We start from the raw sequence: 19,673 nt of genomic DNA on the forward strand, positions 1-19,673 counted from the left end.
TTGTTCAGAATAAAATGAAAACCAGGAACAAACAACAGGGTCAAACACATAAAAAGACACAGAGTGGCTGAACAACAGATACGCAACGACCCGTGTCCCCTCAATGTTAGAGACGTTAAACTTGCTCTCTTTGTGGTGAGACGGTTTCCTCAACACGTCTGTGTGGGTCGGCTTGAGAACAAGCTGCAGTCACACGCAGAGCAGGAACTAAAACTTGAAAACAACACATTTTACAGGAAATGATTGTGAATTTAAGAAACAGACCGGATTTTCAGCTGTATAAAACATACAGCAGCATCAAAAGTTAATATATGAACCACAGTACAAGAGTAAAATCTTAAACAAGCATCAAATTGAATATTTCAAAGCAAAAAAAAAATGCAATCCCAACATTACACTGAATTAAACAGGTTATAGCTAAATCTACCATTGTGCCCTTAAGTCATGACTTCTTGCAGTCTTTGACTGGCATGTTTTGACCTTCAGTGTGGTTATGAGGAGACAGCTATTTACTGGAGCAGTGTGGTGGATTGATCTCTGTGATAAGGTCTCAGTACGGTTTTATGTCCTCTAGTCTCACTAAAATGTTGTGAATAAATCAATAACAGCAGTTAGTTTTGTTTAAAGAAAGTCAGGTTGATGTTTTCCTTATTTTTAAAACCAGGAGCTGAATTAGATCATGTCGAGGACAGGTTTTGTCTGAATGTTTGTCAGCTGTATAACACTCCTGACCTTTTTGCTTTTCATCTTTTTTCTTCGTCACACTAAATAAAGCCTTTAACTTGTAAGTGTACATTAACTTTGGGGTTAAAACATAACTAAGCAGGGCAACTGAAACAGTGAAAGTGTTACAGGAAAATACAAAACATTAACTATAACAAAAACACAAAAGTGTTAAAAGAAATTAGTAAGTTCATGGTATCAGCTAAAGAAATTATCAACATGTTTATTGCAATCATCCTATTTGTACAAACAGGAATCAGCTGTGAAAACTGAATTCAATAAAGGTGTTTAGATTTTGAAAAAAATAGATTGTTCATTGCATTTCATTACACAAACGCAAGATATACACATTTACTTGACTGTTAATATTCTTCATGTAAGGTTAAATACGTTTGAAATTAGATCGTATTATATAATATACCTCCAAGAAAAAGCTTTTGTTTTTACTCAACACTCAATGCTGCTCAATGCCACAAGCTGAAGTTTAACGTTCAAACAAAAGGACCTCAACAAGCAGCAGACACGTCCATATATAACATACGGCTCATGTAACAGGCTGGGAAAGTCTGGGACGTAAAACTCAATTGGTTCTTAGTGCAGAGAACATTTTCTACTTTACAAGAAAGCTGCAGGATGATATAAACTATTAAACCCTCAAGATGATTTCATGTTCATATTCTCCAAAATACTTTTTATATGAGCAGGAATTAAAAGAACTTCTGTCAGAGCTGTTAACACTGTATTAAGTGTAAGAGTTAATTGAGGTCCTGGAGATTTGTGCAGCACTTATATTATGAATAGACCTGTGGCATCTGGAGCCATTTTGGAAACACCATCACATAAACAAACCTGAAGCTAAACTATCATTGTTAGTATAAAGCTAATTTGTGAGCCTCTGATCTATGAGGTCATTTTGTTCTCATTAAAGCAAAAACTCAATGACAAATGGAAAGGTTAGCATAGCAAATTTTAATATATACATTTATACACAATATGTACAAAATGCCATCACAGTCACAGTACGGTAACATTTTCTGAACAGTAAGTAATGCTTGTTTCACAGAGACGTCAGTCTGTTAAGGCATAAAAATTTTTTTGAAAAAATGCTTGTCTCGGGCGAGAGGTTAGCATATGTAAATACTTCAAAGTGAGAATACGTGGACAAACACATACATATGTATATAATGTGCATGGATGCAGCTCAAGTTTTAGCAGTTTCTTGGATACAAAGAGAGTAGGTCACAGATCACTTAACAGTGAGGAAATACGAGGACACAGTTTGTGGTCCCATGTCAACAGGTAGGTTTCATGATGAGATTCAGTCACTTACTGAAAAATGTGAAACTCTTTGCAATAAAATGTGGAACTTGGTGTATCATCCATTTTGAATTTTAGTTCAAAATTGAAGATTGAGAACATTTTGTAACAAACCACCCCAAAATATTACTGCAGGATTTGATTCACAATAATAATAATAATTAAAAAAAAAGACCACTTTAAAATACATCTACTTTGTACAAAATATTGACACTATTTTACAAAATAGATCCGTTTGTGAAGGATTACGTCCCCTCCCTCACAGAGGGAATCGACAGACGAATGTTGAGGGACACCGATGGCAGAGTCAACAGCTCAGTAAGGCCAACGGCTTCAAGTGCAAACGAGTTTCCACAGCCCCCTGAAATAAGTCACAAAAGTGTTCAAGTGCAACACAGCAGTCAGATGTGTTGAAATCTTACAAAAAGGTCCTTCTGCAAGTCAAGAACAACACCTATTTGTTTTGTTGTGGTAAACGGATGATGTTACGTAGCTGCCTTTCGTTTCCCGGGCATAGTCGGCCAGCAGGGCGGCCATGCTCTCACGCAGACAGGAGGCCCAGGGGCGAGTTGTCCAGAATGTATTCGCCGACGCCAACAAAGTACATCACTTGTGCAATTCCGAAGAGGGGGGCGATGACCAGAGCACGGCATCCCGCGCCTTTCAGGAAGGCGGACGGCCCCTCCTTCCGCATGATTTTACTGTTGAGACACGGGAGATTAAGTCAGTTCGTGTTAAGGCACGCCTGAACCGAGGAAACTGCCACGATGAAAGGCTCACTGTCTCACCTCACGCAATCCATGACGCCGTTATACGACTCCTCACTGGCACCTTTATTCAGCGACTGCAGCCTGGTCTTCACCACTGGAGAAAAGAAAAAGAAAAGTTAGCATCGAGGCTGCAACCAAGAGGATGGACCGCGGACAACGGAAATGAGGAAACTCACCATCGCACGGGTTGACGGCCACGGCGGCAATGGACCCTGCGCCGCAGCCCGACAGGAACGCCCAGTAAAATGGAGACGACTCGTCAGGAGAGGGTTTGCCCAGCTTGTTTAGATTTGCAAACAAGGGGAAATAAACCATAGAAAAGGGAACATCCCTGAAAGAGACAAAGCGTCGTTTCAGATTTACTTCTGGTATTAGATTAAAAAAAAAAAAAAAAAAAAAAACCCCCGACTGGTCTGACGAGTTCAAAACTGGTTCCTCATCAAGATGGAATCAGTTGTTATACCTCATTAGTGTCGCCCCCAGCCCTCGGTAGAGCCCCTGGATGCCCTGTGTGTGGAGGAGCTCCTTAGCGATCTGCGTGGCGGACACGGCCCGTGGGGTGGACAAGGCTGCGACCGAGTTGTAAGAGCGGGTCAGCAGAGGGTTGACAGCCAAGATCTTTGTGGAGGACATTATAACAGGTTTTTGCTGCTGGGCCACTTGAAGAGAAGAGACACAATGTGGTCATTAAAAACATCAATTACACAGAGTCACTACAAACATGACGTTCAACAGGAATTTTGCATTTCCCTTACCAAGTCTGCCTGCATCCTGGAGCTGGATTTTAAGCATTTCCATGGGCGTAGTGACAACCACCTGACACATGCCAGCGCCACAACCTGCCAACATCTCTTTGGCCACCGTGAGCCCCTTCCTGTTGACAGAGGAGCAGAAAAAGAAAGTCAGCCGATGCGATTACTTCCACCTCCCAGAAAAGACACTTCCATACAGCGATTGCACTCACCCATCCTTGGCGAGGTGGTGTCGGAAGAAGTCATTAGCGGCCAGCTTAATCGCCTTCTCGGGAGTGACCAAGGTCAGATTGACTGCGGCGCCTGAGGAGAAACAAACACACAGTTGGCACTCGAGTCACAATCGCGTTTCATTCAGCACAAGTACAGAAATATTCCCCTGCCATTATCATTACAACATGACAATGTAATTAAAGGATAGAGTTAATAATATATACAGACAAAATGCTTAAAGAAGCCTCAGTAGAAACAATTAAAGGGGGATAAAGTCAAGAAGAAACACATTTAAAAAAGACAAAGAGGTGGAAAACAAACAGAAGATTACACAGAAGGAAGACAGTGACTCAAAATTCAGAGAATGACACAAAGTCTGAGACAGAGTGAATCGGTGTATGAAAACAGGGCCCGTGTTTAATACGGGGAAAACTTTCAAAAAAAGAAAATCTTTGTGTCTACAGAAAGGCGACAAGTCAAAACCAGACAAAAGGACAAAGATGTTAGTGACAGGACAGACTGACAGACTATGTACTACGTTTGCAGACTTTGGGCAAACCGAATGAATCACTTAGTCATTTGTAAGATCAACCAAAGTCTGCAGTTACAGAATTCATAGTCTTTATAAAAAGAAAAAATGAAAAAAAAAAAAAAAAGACAAAGCGAGAAGTTGACAGGACAGTGGAGGGACAGATAGTCGAGCAGTTACGGACAAGTAGTCAAATTACAGAACAAACAGATGGTAAAACAAGGACTTGAGCCTACAGTTTTAAATAGAGCAATATTGTAAGAACCATTAAATGATTTGCCTCCAGCGTGGCTGCGCCTTATCGGCTAGCCTTCAATATCCCAGGGGACCCAAGTCTGTAATATGAAAAACACAGATGCAAACAAACAGCATTCCTCACACAAGCAGAGACCCATACTAAAAAGATCTCACTTTTGTAGATTCACCTTTTGTATGTGTTACTTCATGTCTTTACGTAGTTTTAATGAAATGTGAAAAAGAAAAAAATATCTATATCTACATACAACTCATTGCAATGAGATCGATTTGAAAACCTTATGATCATAATGCATTTCCAAAAAAATTCAAGTTGCACTAAACCTGCAGCGCATCTGAACCCTCAGTACATAAAATGCATCCAGCAATAATCACATTGTTCAGCCTCATCACAGACAAGATCTTACCCTGAACCACATTTACTTCTTTTGTAGTGCCTCTACGTGTGTCAGCCTACTGCTCAGATATGTGAAAATCTTACCTCTGTACATTCCAAAGTATCCCTCTGATCGAACTGTCTTGACAAGGCAGTCCAGCCTACAAAACGAAAATAAACAAAGTGAAAATGAGTGGCCTGCTGGGGGGAAATGTATACACTGGGCGGGTATTTGAAGCAGTAAAATTTCAGCCAGTAAAGGCATGCTAAAGGACAAGGACCATCTCACGGCTGAGGAATGAGAAAAATGTGGGTCCAGTAGATCAAGTCAAGAATGTTCCCTATTCCTGCACAATAATGACGATGCATCACTGTGGGATTAGTCAGACTAGATCTGGATTACACACGGGCATGGTGGGGAAATATTGCCAAGAAATTGGGCAAACAAAAGCGTTTGTGGTGTAAAACAGCAATGTCTATGAATAAACACTCACATGCTTTTGTAGACCTGTTGACCTGGCCTCTGATTCTGCAACCTGGTCTTCGCCAGGTCAATGGGGAAGACACATGTGACCCCAACAATGCCAGCAATGCCTCCATTAATGAGCTTGGCTGGGAGGCTGAAAGGAGAAGACACATAAAACTATTTTAAAACGTGTCTCAGGCAACGAACTGTGTAATAGTAATAGCTTTGTTGTGGATATAACAGAAATTAAAAGCAATTGCCAACATAGTTTATGATTTATGTGATTACATGTAATACAATAAAAATATTGATTTGATGGTGAGAAGTTAGAAAATTAATGTCAAGTATTTGTTAATGAACAGAATTTGTGGGTAGCGAGTGGTAAAACACTTACCTGATCTGCTTCTGAGACATGATGAAACAAGTGGAGAGACGGGATTTGCAAAAAATAAAACCGACGTGAAGAAGATTCAAGTGTTGCTGTAGTAAATTCAATGGAGTCCTACAAGGGGAAGAAGAAGTAGAAGAAGAGGAGAAGTTACTAAGAATATACTGGCAGGGTTGTGTCTGCTCTCAGACTTGTACGTCTCTTGAGATTATCCCACCCACAGCAGGCTTTAGGTTATCTGTGCGGCTCAGGGTGACCGATGATGCGCGAACTCTAAACTCTCACTATGACGACCGCCCGTGGGCGTGGCCACGTCACATACCGGAACCCCCATATATGGGCATTACCCGACTCTCTCTAGTCTTGATAAGAGATCAAGCGGCGAAAGTAAAATTTCCATTTAAGTTGGCATAGAGACAATGGAAGTGTACAAAAACGTAACTGTTGAGCGAGTTTTAGCAAATAACATTCAGGCAAAAACATTGAAGCAAAGATTACCGTGCATGTTTGATACCCGGACATTTTCTTTTTAGAAAAAAAAAAAGTCTCCCGAAATTATCTATAAGGCATATTTGGTTGTTGAGACGCTAGTAAAGGACTAAGAAAAAATCCGACATATTAGTAGATAACTATCACACAGTTTTCAGTCAAATAGAATGTTACAGACAGTGTGGGTTGGCAGGCGGAGACATGCATCCATTCAAGAACAATGCCGTCCAGAAAACCAAATAAAACTAAAGTGCAAGAACAAGCGATTACACGAATGCATCCAATAAAGCAAATAGAAGGCTACGAGGCCATTTTACTCACCCAAATAAAATACAGTAGTATTGTAGTAGTTCTCTGAAGTTTGCCTGAAGCCGGTAATGCACCTTGTGGTCCGCCCTGTCTGCTAATATAGAGACGACTTGACTGAGTGGAAATTTCCACTGAATTTTAAAGTCTATGAGAACAAGTCCCGCCCATTTCCCAATAAAACCATTCAAAACATCAGCAATACTGGAACTCTATTGGTCGATTAAGACCAACTCCCTCTGATTCATTGGTAGTTGTACCTGTCACTCAAGGTACTCCACCAATCACAGTCTCAGAACGCGCTCCGTTAGGGTGTGGATACAGAACAGCCATTGTTCTGCGGGTCGTCAGTACACATTCCACATTTTTTGTTGCTAAACATTTAGCGTATGACTTTAACATTGTAAGCCCATGATTCACAAATGTGTCTCTGGCCGTCTTTCAAAAGGACCTTGGACGTTCACGTGACCTCAATACCAGAAGGATCCGGCGGTGTTAAGATAATAGGCTCCCCCCCCTGCATAGTGTCATCATTCTGTACTATTCCACTGCGTTGTCTTTCATTCTAGGTCTTTCTATCTCGTGTGATGTCACACAAATTGTAGGACATGAGGATTACACCAGCCTATAATTGCATTGCATGCTTTCTCTCACCTCATTCATACTTAAAATACAAACCATACCACCGGTTCATACAATTAATTAAACCTCTCAGCACTGCATGTCGTCTGGTCTGAGGTGAACCAACATTAATACAGATAATGTCCACATGTTAAAATCCTAATTTTAATACAACGAAACATCTAATTTGTGGTACACATCTCATACAGGACATTTTACCAATAAAAACGTTTTTGTTTTCCCCCCAGCAAATATGCATGTAATATTATCAAGTCCCAGAATTATTTTTTTCAAATTCCAAATAGAATGCCCATATCACTCCTGTTCAGTCTTTTATCAATAACACAATGGTGAGATTAAATGTTCATTCTGACAATTCTCATTGTTGAGGTGCTCAGTGAATTGGAACCATTAACAGTGCAGATCAAAGATGTTAGGTGTGGCTGTGGCTCATGTGGATGTAAGGCAGAGCACACAGAGAGCTACATGAGAGCACAATCTGACTTATAAACAGCTGATCAAATGATGGAAGGGGATATTTCATGTGTTAAGATAGACCATATACATGTGGCATAATATGAAGAGAGGGGAATCAGGTTAAAGTGTCAAAAGGTAACAAGTTGCTTTGACATGTTTGGACCCATTCCAAGACGTCTGCACCTCAGGAGTTATGAAACAGTGGGCGGCACATGCTGAAGCCTGCAAGGCAAGCATGCAAGACACAAGAGCACTGCATAGTTAAAATCCCTATGGTTTTTGGTTCACAACGTTACTTATGTAATCCATACCAAATCTCCAAGCATACATCCTGCTTTCTATATGTACAAGTGAATAAATCAATTGCATCAAATGAAATCTCTCTATAAAGCAGCTTTATGACCTATATAACTTGTATGTTACATGTTACAGTGCCAAAAGTTCACATTCTGTTTTATTTGATCATCCAATGACGAGAAGCTAAAACAAATAGGAGGAACCAGGTAACATGCTCATGTCTCCTTGAGGTCGTAACTGGGAGTTAAGTGCTGACATATCTTAGGTTTGCATCTTAGCGTGCTCTTTGATGAAAAGCAGATCTCAGAGATTATATGAACATCATAGTCTGGAATACAGTTGAATGCCCCGAATTTTTAAACTAAACAAACAAACAAAAACAAAAAAACTGTGAGAATGATTGGCTCTGCTGGGTACTGTAGCAGAGTTGGCAAAGTCTTGAAGTCATGAAAAGCTCATGCTCTGCAGTCACAGTAGAAACATAGTACATTGACATGATGTACTGCCTGCAGGAGGACCACTCCTTTACCTCCGACACATATAGTACAGAAAAACCAGTTTTACGCACCAACTCAGTGTTATTTTCTATATTTGTTTTGACTTTTGTTAAGCCTAAACAAAGTTGCTTTACAATGCACATGTAACAACAACCCTGCAGATGTTTATATTTTATATTCTAAAGCACATCAGTAGATGTCCCATTTGTTATCATGCTGCTAGCTAACTAAGTAACTAACCAACCAAGCTTTATTAACCCCCTCAGGGAAATTCCTTTACCTGTGCTGAACAATCCTATTTCGAGGCTACAGAGGTGCAGGCACTACGACGGTCATGCTCAGGGGCCCACAGTAGTAACACATGAGATGTGGGATTCGAACCTGAGAACTTCTGATCCTAACTCTGCTTCCCTAACCTGCATCTTTGAAAAGGCGCAGGCTAACAAATGGTTAAATGGGACAAGAGAGGCTTTAGTTGATATTATGTCATCGGTCTGTGTATGGACTACCGTACAGCCTGGTTGTTATTTTCCTATGCAAACTTTCCAACTCAAAACTTTCTCACCCGTACATCCAATTCAATTGTAGGAGTTGCATTAATCCTTAAATAAAAAGACTATGTTACGCAAACAAAAGACAGCTTCTTGAAAATGTCTATTTTGCAAGAACTAAAGAAATTAGGACTATCAATATCTGATTGTGCATCCTAATTTTGATAAATACAGAGAACAGTGCAGCATTATGAAATGCATTCCACAATAAGGAGTCTGTTTATATGCAAATGTTACTGAATACAAAATAACTGCCAATTGCTCTCGATATTAAAATGTCAGATGTGGCATACGTAGCTGATGATCAATTGTATAAAAAGTGGCTTTAGGATCATGCACACTGTCACATGTTGGTTCAAATCTGAAGTTTTTCTGACAAAATGAGACAAACACATCACCAACATTGCCACCCAATGAGCCAGGCCGCCTCCCTGGCTCAAAAAAATTTCACCCATTTTTTTTTTCTAGATGAATAAACACAACACAAACAGAATGGCACTGTTTGAATGAAAGAGTGATCGGTATGTGAACTATGTAGCTGGTTCCCTTGAACTGCTGATGCATGCAAATTCCCTTTCATCCACTGCTTTATCCAAAAGGGGATTGGGGTTTCCAAAGCACCACTACACACTTTAAACTTGGAAAATTCAGACCATTTTGTCATATCAAGGCCATTGATTTTATAGTCCAGAGGCCATGAAAGTGCCTCAACACACAAGAACGGCCAAATAAAACAATGTTGACCGTCGACCGTTGATATTTGCCACCACAGGTACAATCACACAAACCTGCGTGAAAACTCCACACAGAAAGACCCCAACCTGGACTGAAACTACAGCAGCAACTAAGCACTACACCACCGTGCACCCTGTCAAAATATGTAAACAAATATCAAAGTGAACTTTTCTAATTCATCATGTATTTAGATTAGATGAAAAGCGCCTGGTGTAGATTATACAGCCATATACTGTGACAAAACTACATATCCCACAATGCACCAGTTCATCAGATGACGTTCACAAGGCCTACCTTGATAGGTTGCTCCGTTTTCTAACCTGGTTTATCTCCTGTCGCTGACTACTCACGTCAGAGATACAACAAAACGTTTAAAAGAGGGTGGGTTTTTTCTCTCCTCTTTTTACATTAACACCAAACCTTGATGTAGAAACTTTAACCAAAACAAAAGAAAGCTGTATTTCTGTGGCAATGAAATAAAAGACTGGATGATGAAAGCAGCATCACAGAGATCCTCGTGATGGACTCATCCACCCACTAGCAACAGCTGAGCTATATTTAAGCTCCAGCTGTCTTAAAATTCCTTTTGTGAATGGGAAAGCACACACATGGATGACACGGGCAGAGTTAACAAATTCCCACATCAAGCTCGGTGTTGGGTGACTCCTCAGTCAACAATGGGGCAGATCTTTCAGAGTTGAGCATCGTCACCGATAATCCATTTAATAAGATGAGTTGTGTCAACAATCACGTGCCTTCTAGAATGACCTGTGATGCAAATATAGTGTCTGAGGTGACATTGTGGACTGTCACGGTCTTGTGTTTGTTATGTGGTAAACAGAAAGCGATGGTGTGACAGGATGTGATTAAGGTGAGGACAGCTTAGTCAGGAAGCTATTTGGAGACTTCAGCTTTAATTAACATGTATCCACAGTGTCCGCCTAAGAGTAAACACAATATATCTGAGAGTCCGGAATACACATGTACAAAAGGGTATTTATTCCTGTTGAACGTGAGAAGCAGAACCAAAGAATGGCACAAGAAAACCACAAAGCACAAGCTGGTGTGACTGATAACAATCTAGGTCATGAGACTTTCACTGGTGTCAATCACAAGTCAAAGTAATACAGAGCTCTGTGTATTTAAAAAAAACAAACAACAAATTGCGTACAGCATGAGTAAGCAGAAGAATTAAAAAGGAATCATGTAGCTGTTCTGGCCAGAGTACGGGTACATGCGCCTGACAGGTTTGTTACACCAGGCTCGAGCAGTGCCCGCTCTCTGTGTGCACTCGCTGCTGCTTGTCTTGCAGTAGTCACAGTGGCAGCTGAGAGCCACGGGGTAGGTGAACATGGGGTTGGAGTCCATGGGACAGCCGGGCAAAAGGACCGTGCGATACTCCACTTTGTCATAAGTACAACTACTCTGGCTTTTGAAACGGCGGCTCCCGTAGTCCCGGATCCAGTTTCGCTCCTGGTTATCAAACAAAAACATGGGCGACACCGACAATTAGTGCTCATTTTGTAGGATTAGTTAAAAGAAACCAAAGCACAACCTGTAAAACACGTGTGGCAAAAATAACACTTGACTCTTGTGACAGAAATGTTGAGTTACATGTGAAATACAGCTAAGACAGAGCAAGACAGTGGCCTGGAGGTTGGGTAATGTGAGCCTGTGATCAGAGGCCTGCATTCAAATCCCACAACTGTCACTACTGTACTCCCTGAATATTGTACTCCCAAAATATTGTGTCACTAAGGTTCCCTGATTAAGGTAGCTTGATTGTAGAGAAATGATTATCCCCTGGGGGATTAAAAAAAAAAAAAAAGCTTTCTTAGAAATGGATTTTTTTTAATTGTAGTTAATGTTTTCCCCATTTTAATCATTCTGATTACAGCCAGTCACATGAGGTAATTTTGTTGAACAGCTTTTACAATGGATTTTTTTTCTTCTTCTTGGGAAGAACAACAGGTTTCACCTTTCTGGAGTCAGCACGGTGTGTTGTTTTGTTGCAACTTGAGGGTGAGGGGACACGCTTCTTTTTTCCTTACCTAAAATCCAGGCCACCACCCCTCCATTGATGTCTTTCTTTATGAATACCATTTTATTTTGGTATTTAAAGTTACAAAACACATACCCAGGAACGACAAAATCCCATACAGATTGTTGTGTTGATCGCCACACAGAAGTCACACTCGGGCTTCTCCACATACATGGTGAATCCGGAAGGGAGACACATGGGAACGGCTGGGCTGAAGAGCAGAAACAGGAGCCAGCAGGTGAACGCTGCAGTTTCCATGTCAAGCAATGTTTTTCCTCGATTAACTTTGGTCCTGCAAAGGAAGAAGAAAAAAACAAAACAAACAAAAAGCTGTGACAATGAATCATTAAAAATGACAGTTAAATCTATTTTTGTTCCAAGTTACCTGTTTGATAGGCGTGGATGCTTGCAGATGAGATAATGCTCTGAGTTTGATCGTCCCTGCTGAAGAGTATTTATACACATATTTCATGATCCATATTTATCCAGACTTACCGTTATCTACTATCTGTGACAAGCATCTATTGACTGTTTAGGCCATTATGTGGATGACTTCTTGAACAATTCATGCATCTGATTATGGTAAAAGGGGTCTAAAACTATGACTAAATCTATGACCACTAGATGTCACAAGACACTTCATAACCTAATTTCAGCTTGAAATAAACCACATTTTGAAAGGAGCCACAATTACAATTTGAGTTTTATATCCTTTTCCAAAACAAATCAAATGAAGATGTTAATGATGCAAGAGCTTTTGTGTGAGTTTTGGTGAAAGTGTAAAAAAAAAAAAAAAAAAAAAAAGCAAGTCTGAGGAACAGGCAGCAATGTGGGTGAGTCACAAGTCATCACAGTTGAAAATGGTATGGAACAAAGCAAGAGGGCATTCAAAGCAGATTTGTTTGTTGAAAAGTGCAGCGGTAGGCCTCAGCTTTATCGCCGAGCAACATGCGCTTTGAGTATGTTCCAGCCATGTTCCATAGACTCCCTCATCTTCCTGCACTACAAACACTTCACACTTACATTTCTGCTCTTGTATATTTGTATATATTTTACGCTCTATATATTTTATTACTATATATTTTATTACTGGCTCACCGGGACCTGAGTCCAAATTTCGTATCATTTCTTTGATATGACAATAAAGAATCCTTGAGTAACAATGAACAATAACAATCCCACCGCGAGACTGCCATACGTCAGATGTTCCAGGCTGCCCTTGCAAGGATTCTCTTATCTAGAATTTAGGTTAATGATTGTCCATGTTAGTCAAAGCCTCTCCGACACAATAAGTCATCGCAGTCAAACACAGGTGTCTTTTATTTCAGTCAGTCTGGGGTTACCCAAATAATAAAGGTGAACAGCAGTAAAACTTAGAATATAGGTGACATTGTCTGGTATATAAAATATTCCACTAAAAGGCCCACTGACCAGGAACATTGGCCAGAAAACAAAAACGTATCTGGTAAAACCTCCTTCTTGGGTCAAATCTAACTTAAAATGAACAATGGTCCCAGTTTTAAAATAATGTTTATCACATTTCACAGATTTAATGAACTCAAAATGAATCAACAGTAAAATGCTTGATCTTCAGTTTTGAATTAGTATTACTAAGTTTTCTTCTTCTGAGGCAAAGTCTTTAAAACCACTGTTTTTTTCTTTCTTTTTTCTGCTGACACTTTTGAAATGACTACGTGTGCATCATTGCTGAAATATATAAGCAAACCAAAAAAAGGGCCCACCAAGTCATTCAATTATGACTATGTCGACAGTTTTGAACATGATATAACAGCAGATGCAGCAGCCAATCCCGGGAGATGCAAGCTGCCCTTCTCCTCCTCAATACCTAACCAAACTAATAAGTACTGAGTAACTACAGGTTCTATAAAGTGCTTCCCTGGAAGTACCAATAGGTCACTATAAAAAAGAAAAGAATCACTTAATGGAAGTAAGTTATTTAAAAGCCATCAAAGGAAAATTTGAGAAGCAAACTGGGATCCTTGCTATCTAAAGTTGCACAAATGATGCATTTTTCACAGCTAATTATGGCTTCTGAGTCTCATGTCCTTGATGGATTATTAACTAAAGTGAAGTAACCTTTATAGTTTGCTACAAGTTTCCGAGTGAACCAGACTCCCGTCACTTGCAAGAGACCTCAGTCGGAATCTCACTGTTTTATAGTCGGTAGCAGGGACGACACTGAAAGTCAAAGTTTGAAACCTGGGAGCAAAAACAAAACCAGAAAAATAGAAAAGAAAAAAAGATTGAAACCTGGACTTTTCTTTTTTTTTTTTTTTTAAAGGAAACATCTACTTTTTTGTTGAAGGTTTAAATAAAAACTTTACAAGTGTAGTGAAGGAATTACAAAACAGCACTGAAGAGGATCTTTTGGCAGAGTCCGTGCTTTCGGTGTGAATGCTTTAGCAATGTTAGAATAAATCAGAGAAAGTTTGAAATCCAGCTGAATAGACACATTATTAAGTACAGAAAAAGAAACAACTATGGTTGGCACTGGTGGACCAGTGGCTACGTTCTCTGTGTGGGATTATGTCGTTTTCTTTGGAACAATTGTGGTGGCAGCGGGCATTGGACTTTTTCAGGCCATCCGAAGTCGCAAGGAGAACAGCCCGGAAGAATATTTGTTGGGTGGGCGACAAATGACGGCGATACCGGTCGCCATGTCGCTCACTGCTAGTTTCATGTCTGGCGTCACCGTCATTGGCACACCTGCTGAAGCTTACCGGTTTGGAACAGCCTTCTGGCTCTTTGGGTTTGCCTATGCCATCATGTCCGTCATCACTGCAGAGATCTTTGTTCCACTTTTCTATCGGTTGAGAATAACCAGCGCCTATGAGGTAAGACAAAGATAATCTCTGATCATTTTATTGGTGCCAAGGGAAAAAAATCAAAACAACTTCAGAAATAAATCAGTACTGCATGGAGCTATGTTTTATAGGTAGTCGGCAATACAAGGGCTGCAAGACGTTCATGTAGGTCATGATTTATTGACAGAGGCGAGCAGCTATTATAGAATCACTGTGAGAAGTACATAATCTAACAAGATATTTTATGTGTCGCAAATGTAGTGTACAATATATTAAACTAAATCTTCCTTTTTTTCCAATGTAAGTTTTTTTTTATTTCTTTTTTATATTGCAGTACCTCGAGATGCGCTTCAGCCGCCCCATTCGGATTATTGGGACGTCAATGTACATCACACAGACGGTAACAACATGCTTTTGTATAAAGGTTTAGAAAATATTCTGTTACCTTCATAATGAAAAAAATATATGCATAAAACAGTCAAAAATGCATCTAATAAAAATGACTAAAACAGCAAATGTAACAACAGACGAGACAGCCTTTTTTCCCCCCTTCCTTTTTTGACTTTATGTAAAACTGATTGTTGATACTACTTCCCAGAAAGCATGAATATGAATCACATGCTTATTGAGTTTCCATCTAATCAACTAAAGGAGACATCTCTTCTCAGGCTCTGTACACCGGGTTAGTCATCTATGCCCCAGCGCTCGCACTGAATCAAAGTGAGTCAACACACGAAAAAGCTCAAACACATATCATTAACTTTTTGTTATTAGTCAAAGTGACCTACATCATACTGCTTAAGCAAGTTAAGTATTTGAGTTTTTCTTGTTGGACATAAAATTAAAACGACCATGAGTGTTGATGTGGACTCTTATTTCACGACACAGTAACTGGACTTGATCTGTGGGGAGTGCTGGTGGCCACAGGAGTGGTGTGCATCATCTACTGCACTCTGGTAGGAAATGTCTCATTTCAAAACGTATTTTGTGTAGTACTACAACAAGGCGAGTGGTTTGTGCACACAGTCTGAAATCCTTGAAATATATTTCTATCTCACACCAGTAATAGCCACTTGTTCTCATTTTTTATAAATACAGTGAATTTCATCATGTAATTTACCTTGTTTGCTCATGTGAAGTTTTTTTTTCGGAACCATCGAGCACTAAATTGCAAAGATTATAGAAAAGTACTTGAAAGTGGAGCGGAGTCTAAGCCGGGTTGTGTTTCAGGGCGGTCTGAAAGCAGTGATCTGGACGGATGTCCTGCAGCTGGTGATCATGCTGGTAGGTTTTGTGGCGGTCATAGCGAGAGGTGCTGTGCTGCAGGGAGGTCTCGATAAAATATGGGAAGACGCGCACAACGGAGGCCGACTCGAAACATTTGAGTAAGTATAAAAGCAGGTTTGCGTCAAGGCAATCAAGAAGCACAGTTGCATTGTTTCCTGAATTCCACCAAATAATCAACTCGTGTTGTAGCCAAATGCCCTTCAGTCGTCTTCCATATCGTTTCATCACAGCTTTGATCCAGACCCTCTCAAAAGACACACCTTCTGGAGCATAGTGATCGGTGGCAGCATAATGTGGGTGTCGATCTATTCCATCAATCAGTCCCAGGTGCAGCGCTACATCTCCTGCAAAACACTGGGACACGCCAAAATGTAAGAGGGCAGCAAATGACAGTTTGTTGGCTGAAGACATGCTTCCTGCCCTGACTCGTCTTCTTTCATCCCATAGGTCTTTGTATGTTAACATGGTGGGCCTGTGTGTCACTGTGAGTCTGGCCATGGTCACTGGCCTCACGATGTACTCAGTTTACAAGAACTGTGATCCGATTTCGAACAATGATGTAGACACTGCTGACCAGGTGAATACAGCTGCATGTTACTCCTCACTCATAATCAAAAAAGGAAAAAGAGCACGCCTTCACTGAAGTAGATACACAGATATATTTTTTAAGTCGAGGTACTGAGTCCTCTTTGTAAAGTAAATTTGAAAAAAATAAATAAATCTGAGAAAAAAATCTCAGAGCAATAATCTCAAGCATTTCCCTCTAAAAAAGCCACAGGTGTGGAAATATCTTGATGCTCCATTTACTTTCAATCTTTTTCACTTTCTTCCCTGTCAGTACAAGTTGTACTTATCAAAGACATCACGCTCGTTATACAAGTGCTGACGGTGGTGTTCTTTCCCCTGTTTTTTCTGCCTAGTTGTCCTTTACTTCATTTTTGTTATAAGATTTCAGCTGTGAAATGCAGTGTCGGTTTATACAGTGATTGCATTTCCAAGGTGACATTGGCTTTGCAAAGATATAAAACGATAAACTCAGAGAAAAAATTCAAATACTGTCAGAAAAGTAGCATTGAATGAAGTCCAAGAACCTGAAAACTTTAAATACCTCCAAACCTTGGTCACGGTTAACAATAAATTGGTTTCTATTCATCACCCAGCTGTTGCCTTACCTTGTGATGGATATTCTGGCAGACTATCCTGGGATCCCGGGCCTGTTTGTGGCTGCAGCGTACAGTGGCACACTGAGGTGAGGCCTGAGATGGAAAAATAAAGAAAAGCTTGCCAAGGTCTCAGTTAGGAATGCTGAAGAAGATGTTGTAATCAAGAAAAAAAAAAATCAAAAATACCTGGGCCTTTTTGGAGATTGCGTTATGTGGGTGATGAAAGTTTCAAGGCTTATTGTCGTCTATTTTTCAGCACGGTGTCTTCCAGCATTAATGCCCTTGTCGCTGTGACAGTGGAAGACTTCATTTTTCCTGTCTTCAAAAACCTAACAGCCAGGCAGGTGACCTGGATGAACATGGGACTGAGTAAGCAGAAAATAATATGCTTCCACTGAACCTTGTCAATGAAGACAACGTGTGTTCTGTCTTTATAATATTAAGCAAAAAAAAGCACAAAAAAAAGAAAAAAAGAAAAAAAAAAGTACTTACCTGTTAGATACAAGACATCTCCTTTTATGAGCAAAAGCACAGAAGTACTTCCTGGTCTAAGTTGAATAAACAACATATTTTATCACGTCTCGTCCAAAGAAAAACTCACAGTACCTGCTGACTTGAAGAAAATCAAAGGACTCCAGTAGGCACCAACATATTGCTAATCTACATTATCTTATCTTGTTAGTTTTAGGAGCTCATTAAAATGCTTCCTTTCAGGCCATGTGAGTCATGACATGGTTCCAGTTGTGTAAAACACAGATTATGAGTTGTTGGCTCGACAGAAAAAAAATAATGTCATTAAATTATTGACGTGTGTATGCCATTGGTATCCCATGCCAAACCTGAAAAATCCCTCAATAATAGTCCTTGTGGAAGAATTACAAAGTAGCAATGCACATTGCTGTATTGAGTGAAAGAAAGGAATTTTTTTAAAAATATATATATATATGCGGTGCGAGGCCATTGAACTTGAGTGAGAGACCTGTGAAGCGGCAAAAAGCAAGACCATTCTTTTTCAATTTGATTCACTGGAATAAGTCATCAGTTTCATTTTGGTTGGAAATAATGCTGAAGTAGCACGTGGGCTGTAATAGTTCCCGAAATGAAAACTGGTTCAACAGCTCTGCTCTAGAGGCAAGAAATATCTAACAAAGTTTTTGTTGGTTTAGTTTTCTCTGTTGCAGATTACCTAGACATTGTGATCGCAGGGCTTTAAAAAGAAAGTAAGAAAAGATTTCAAAAAGTTTCAAAGCTGTGGTAATTTAACCAAAGTCTATCAACTTTCAGGTGTATTTTTTGGAGCGGTGTGTATCGGGATGGCTGGAGTTGCTTCAATGATGGGAAGCGTTCTGCAGGTGACTTTTCTTTAATAGGATGCACAGGGGGCACTGCAGCCATTTATTGCTCAACAGCACCACCGTGAGCTGAATGACGAGAAAGACACTTTCTTATTTGCAGGCAGCTCTTTCTATATTTGGCATGATCAGCGGTCCTCTTCTGGGACTTTATCTACTGGGCATCTGTTTCCGAACAACTAATTCAATTGTGAGTATTTTATTTATTTTTTTATTCTATTGTGACAAACATCCAGGAGCACAATTGCATCATGGGAGTTGCTCAAATAAACAATGTGTCTGACTGCAGTGCTGTTTACTTTCCAGGGAGGGTTTGTAGGTTTGATGACTGGTCTGGTGTTGACACTGTGGGTGGGGATCGGAGCCCAGCTGTACCCGCCCACTGCTGACAAGACAAACCCTCTTCCACTCAGCACTGCCAACTGCACCAATAAACTTCCCCAACCTTCCCCAACCTTTCCTTCCACCAGCCCGATCACTCTGACCACATTGGCGGAGTAAGTAATTCACATAAGACACCCCTGCTATCAATCCACCACACAGTATCCTTAAAAGCTGCGTCTGTGTACAAACTATCTCATCAAATAGTTGAATATTAAGTTCCGTGTGAGTATATGAACTGTTTTTGTGTGTCAGTGTGAGGCCACCGCTGGCAGACGGCTGGTATTCTCTGTCCTACCTCTACTTATCTGTTTTGGCCACCCTGGTTACAGTAGTGAGTGGTCTACTGGTGAGCATGATCACAGGTGAGTTCTAACCTCCTGACCTCTACTTTCACTGCAAATACACACGATCTGGTCTACGATAAAGAGGGATTTTCATTTCTTGTGTTTTCACAGGCGGTTGCAAGCAAGATAAGCTGAACTCAAACTTGTTCATAAGGAGGAGTGATTTTCTCTGCTTTAACTTCTGCACTGAATCAAAGGTGAGTTGCTGACTCCAATACTGTCATTCATCAAGCTATGAGCAGTTCGGTCCCTTTGTAAAGCTGCCACCGTGTTTTTGATCCCCCTGCAGGAAGTGGACATGACAGAAAAACCTGCTGGAGACGTCGATCTGGGAGTTAACAACTCCGCATACAAAGACTTTGAGGTGGAGATGAAAAATGTTGTACACACTACTATGTTGTAATGCCTCCATTTCACTACAAACCTGACACAAACAACTACTGTAACACCATCACCTACTCATTTATGTTGATATGATGTATATCAAACTTGTGTGTAAAATGCAAATGTATAAT

At 40.2% G+C, this 19,673-nt stretch overlaps 3 protein-coding genes across 3 annotated transcripts; 1 reads left to right on the forward strand and 2 right to left on the reverse strand.

Moving 5' to 3' along the window:
• Nucleotides 1–1,673: 1,673 nt before the first annotated feature.
• On the reverse strand, nucleotides 1,674–6,685 carry slc25a55a (solute carrier family 25 member 55a). The gene is made up of 10 exons (XM_080495237.1): nucleotides 6,600–6,685; nucleotides 5,796–5,903; nucleotides 5,430–5,555; nucleotides 5,041–5,096; nucleotides 3,775–3,865; nucleotides 3,566–3,684; nucleotides 3,274–3,469; nucleotides 2,987–3,141; nucleotides 2,829–2,904; nucleotides 1,674–2,741 (listed from the first exon to the last, which is right to left on the reverse strand). Exons 2-10 carry the CDS (start codon nucleotides 5,813–5,815, stop codon nucleotides 2,582–2,584), a joined length of 999 nt encoding a protein of 332 aa, XP_080351363.1. The 5' UTR covers nucleotides 5,816–5,903; nucleotides 6,600–6,685; the 3' UTR covers nucleotides 1,674–2,581.
• Nucleotides 6,686–10,953: 4,268 nt separating this feature from the next.
• On the reverse strand, nucleotides 10,954–12,061 carry tshba (thyroid stimulating hormone subunit beta a; the record flags this gene model as incomplete). The annotated part of the gene is made up of 2 exons (XM_080494526.1): nucleotides 10,954–11,235; nucleotides 11,900–12,061. 2 exons carry the CDS (start codon nucleotides 12,059–12,061, stop codon nucleotides 10,954–10,956), a joined length of 444 nt encoding a protein of 147 aa, XP_080350652.1.
• Nucleotides 12,062–14,304: 2,243 nt separating this feature from the next.
• Nucleotides 14,305–19,561, forward strand: slc5a8l (solute carrier family 5 member 8, like; the record flags this gene model as incomplete). Its single annotated transcript, XM_080495386.1, has 15 exons — nucleotides 14,305–14,658; nucleotides 14,963–15,028; nucleotides 15,297–15,348; nucleotides 15,517–15,584; nucleotides 15,859–16,013; nucleotides 16,146–16,286; nucleotides 16,363–16,492; nucleotides 17,076–17,164; nucleotides 17,335–17,447; nucleotides 18,363–18,430; nucleotides 18,534–18,620; nucleotides 18,737–18,927; nucleotides 19,067–19,176; nucleotides 19,270–19,355; nucleotides 19,448–19,561. 15 exons carry the CDS (start codon nucleotides 14,305–14,307, stop codon nucleotides 19,559–19,561), a joined length of 1,824 nt encoding a protein of 607 aa, XP_080351512.1.
• Nucleotides 19,562–19,673: the final 112 nt, after the last annotated feature.

This window comes from Blennius ocellaris (genome assembly GCF_963422515.1).
Source record: "Blennius ocellaris genome assembly, chromosome: 4".
Taxonomy (NCBI): Eukaryota; Metazoa; Chordata; class Actinopteri; order Blenniiformes; family Blenniidae; genus Blennius; species Blennius ocellaris.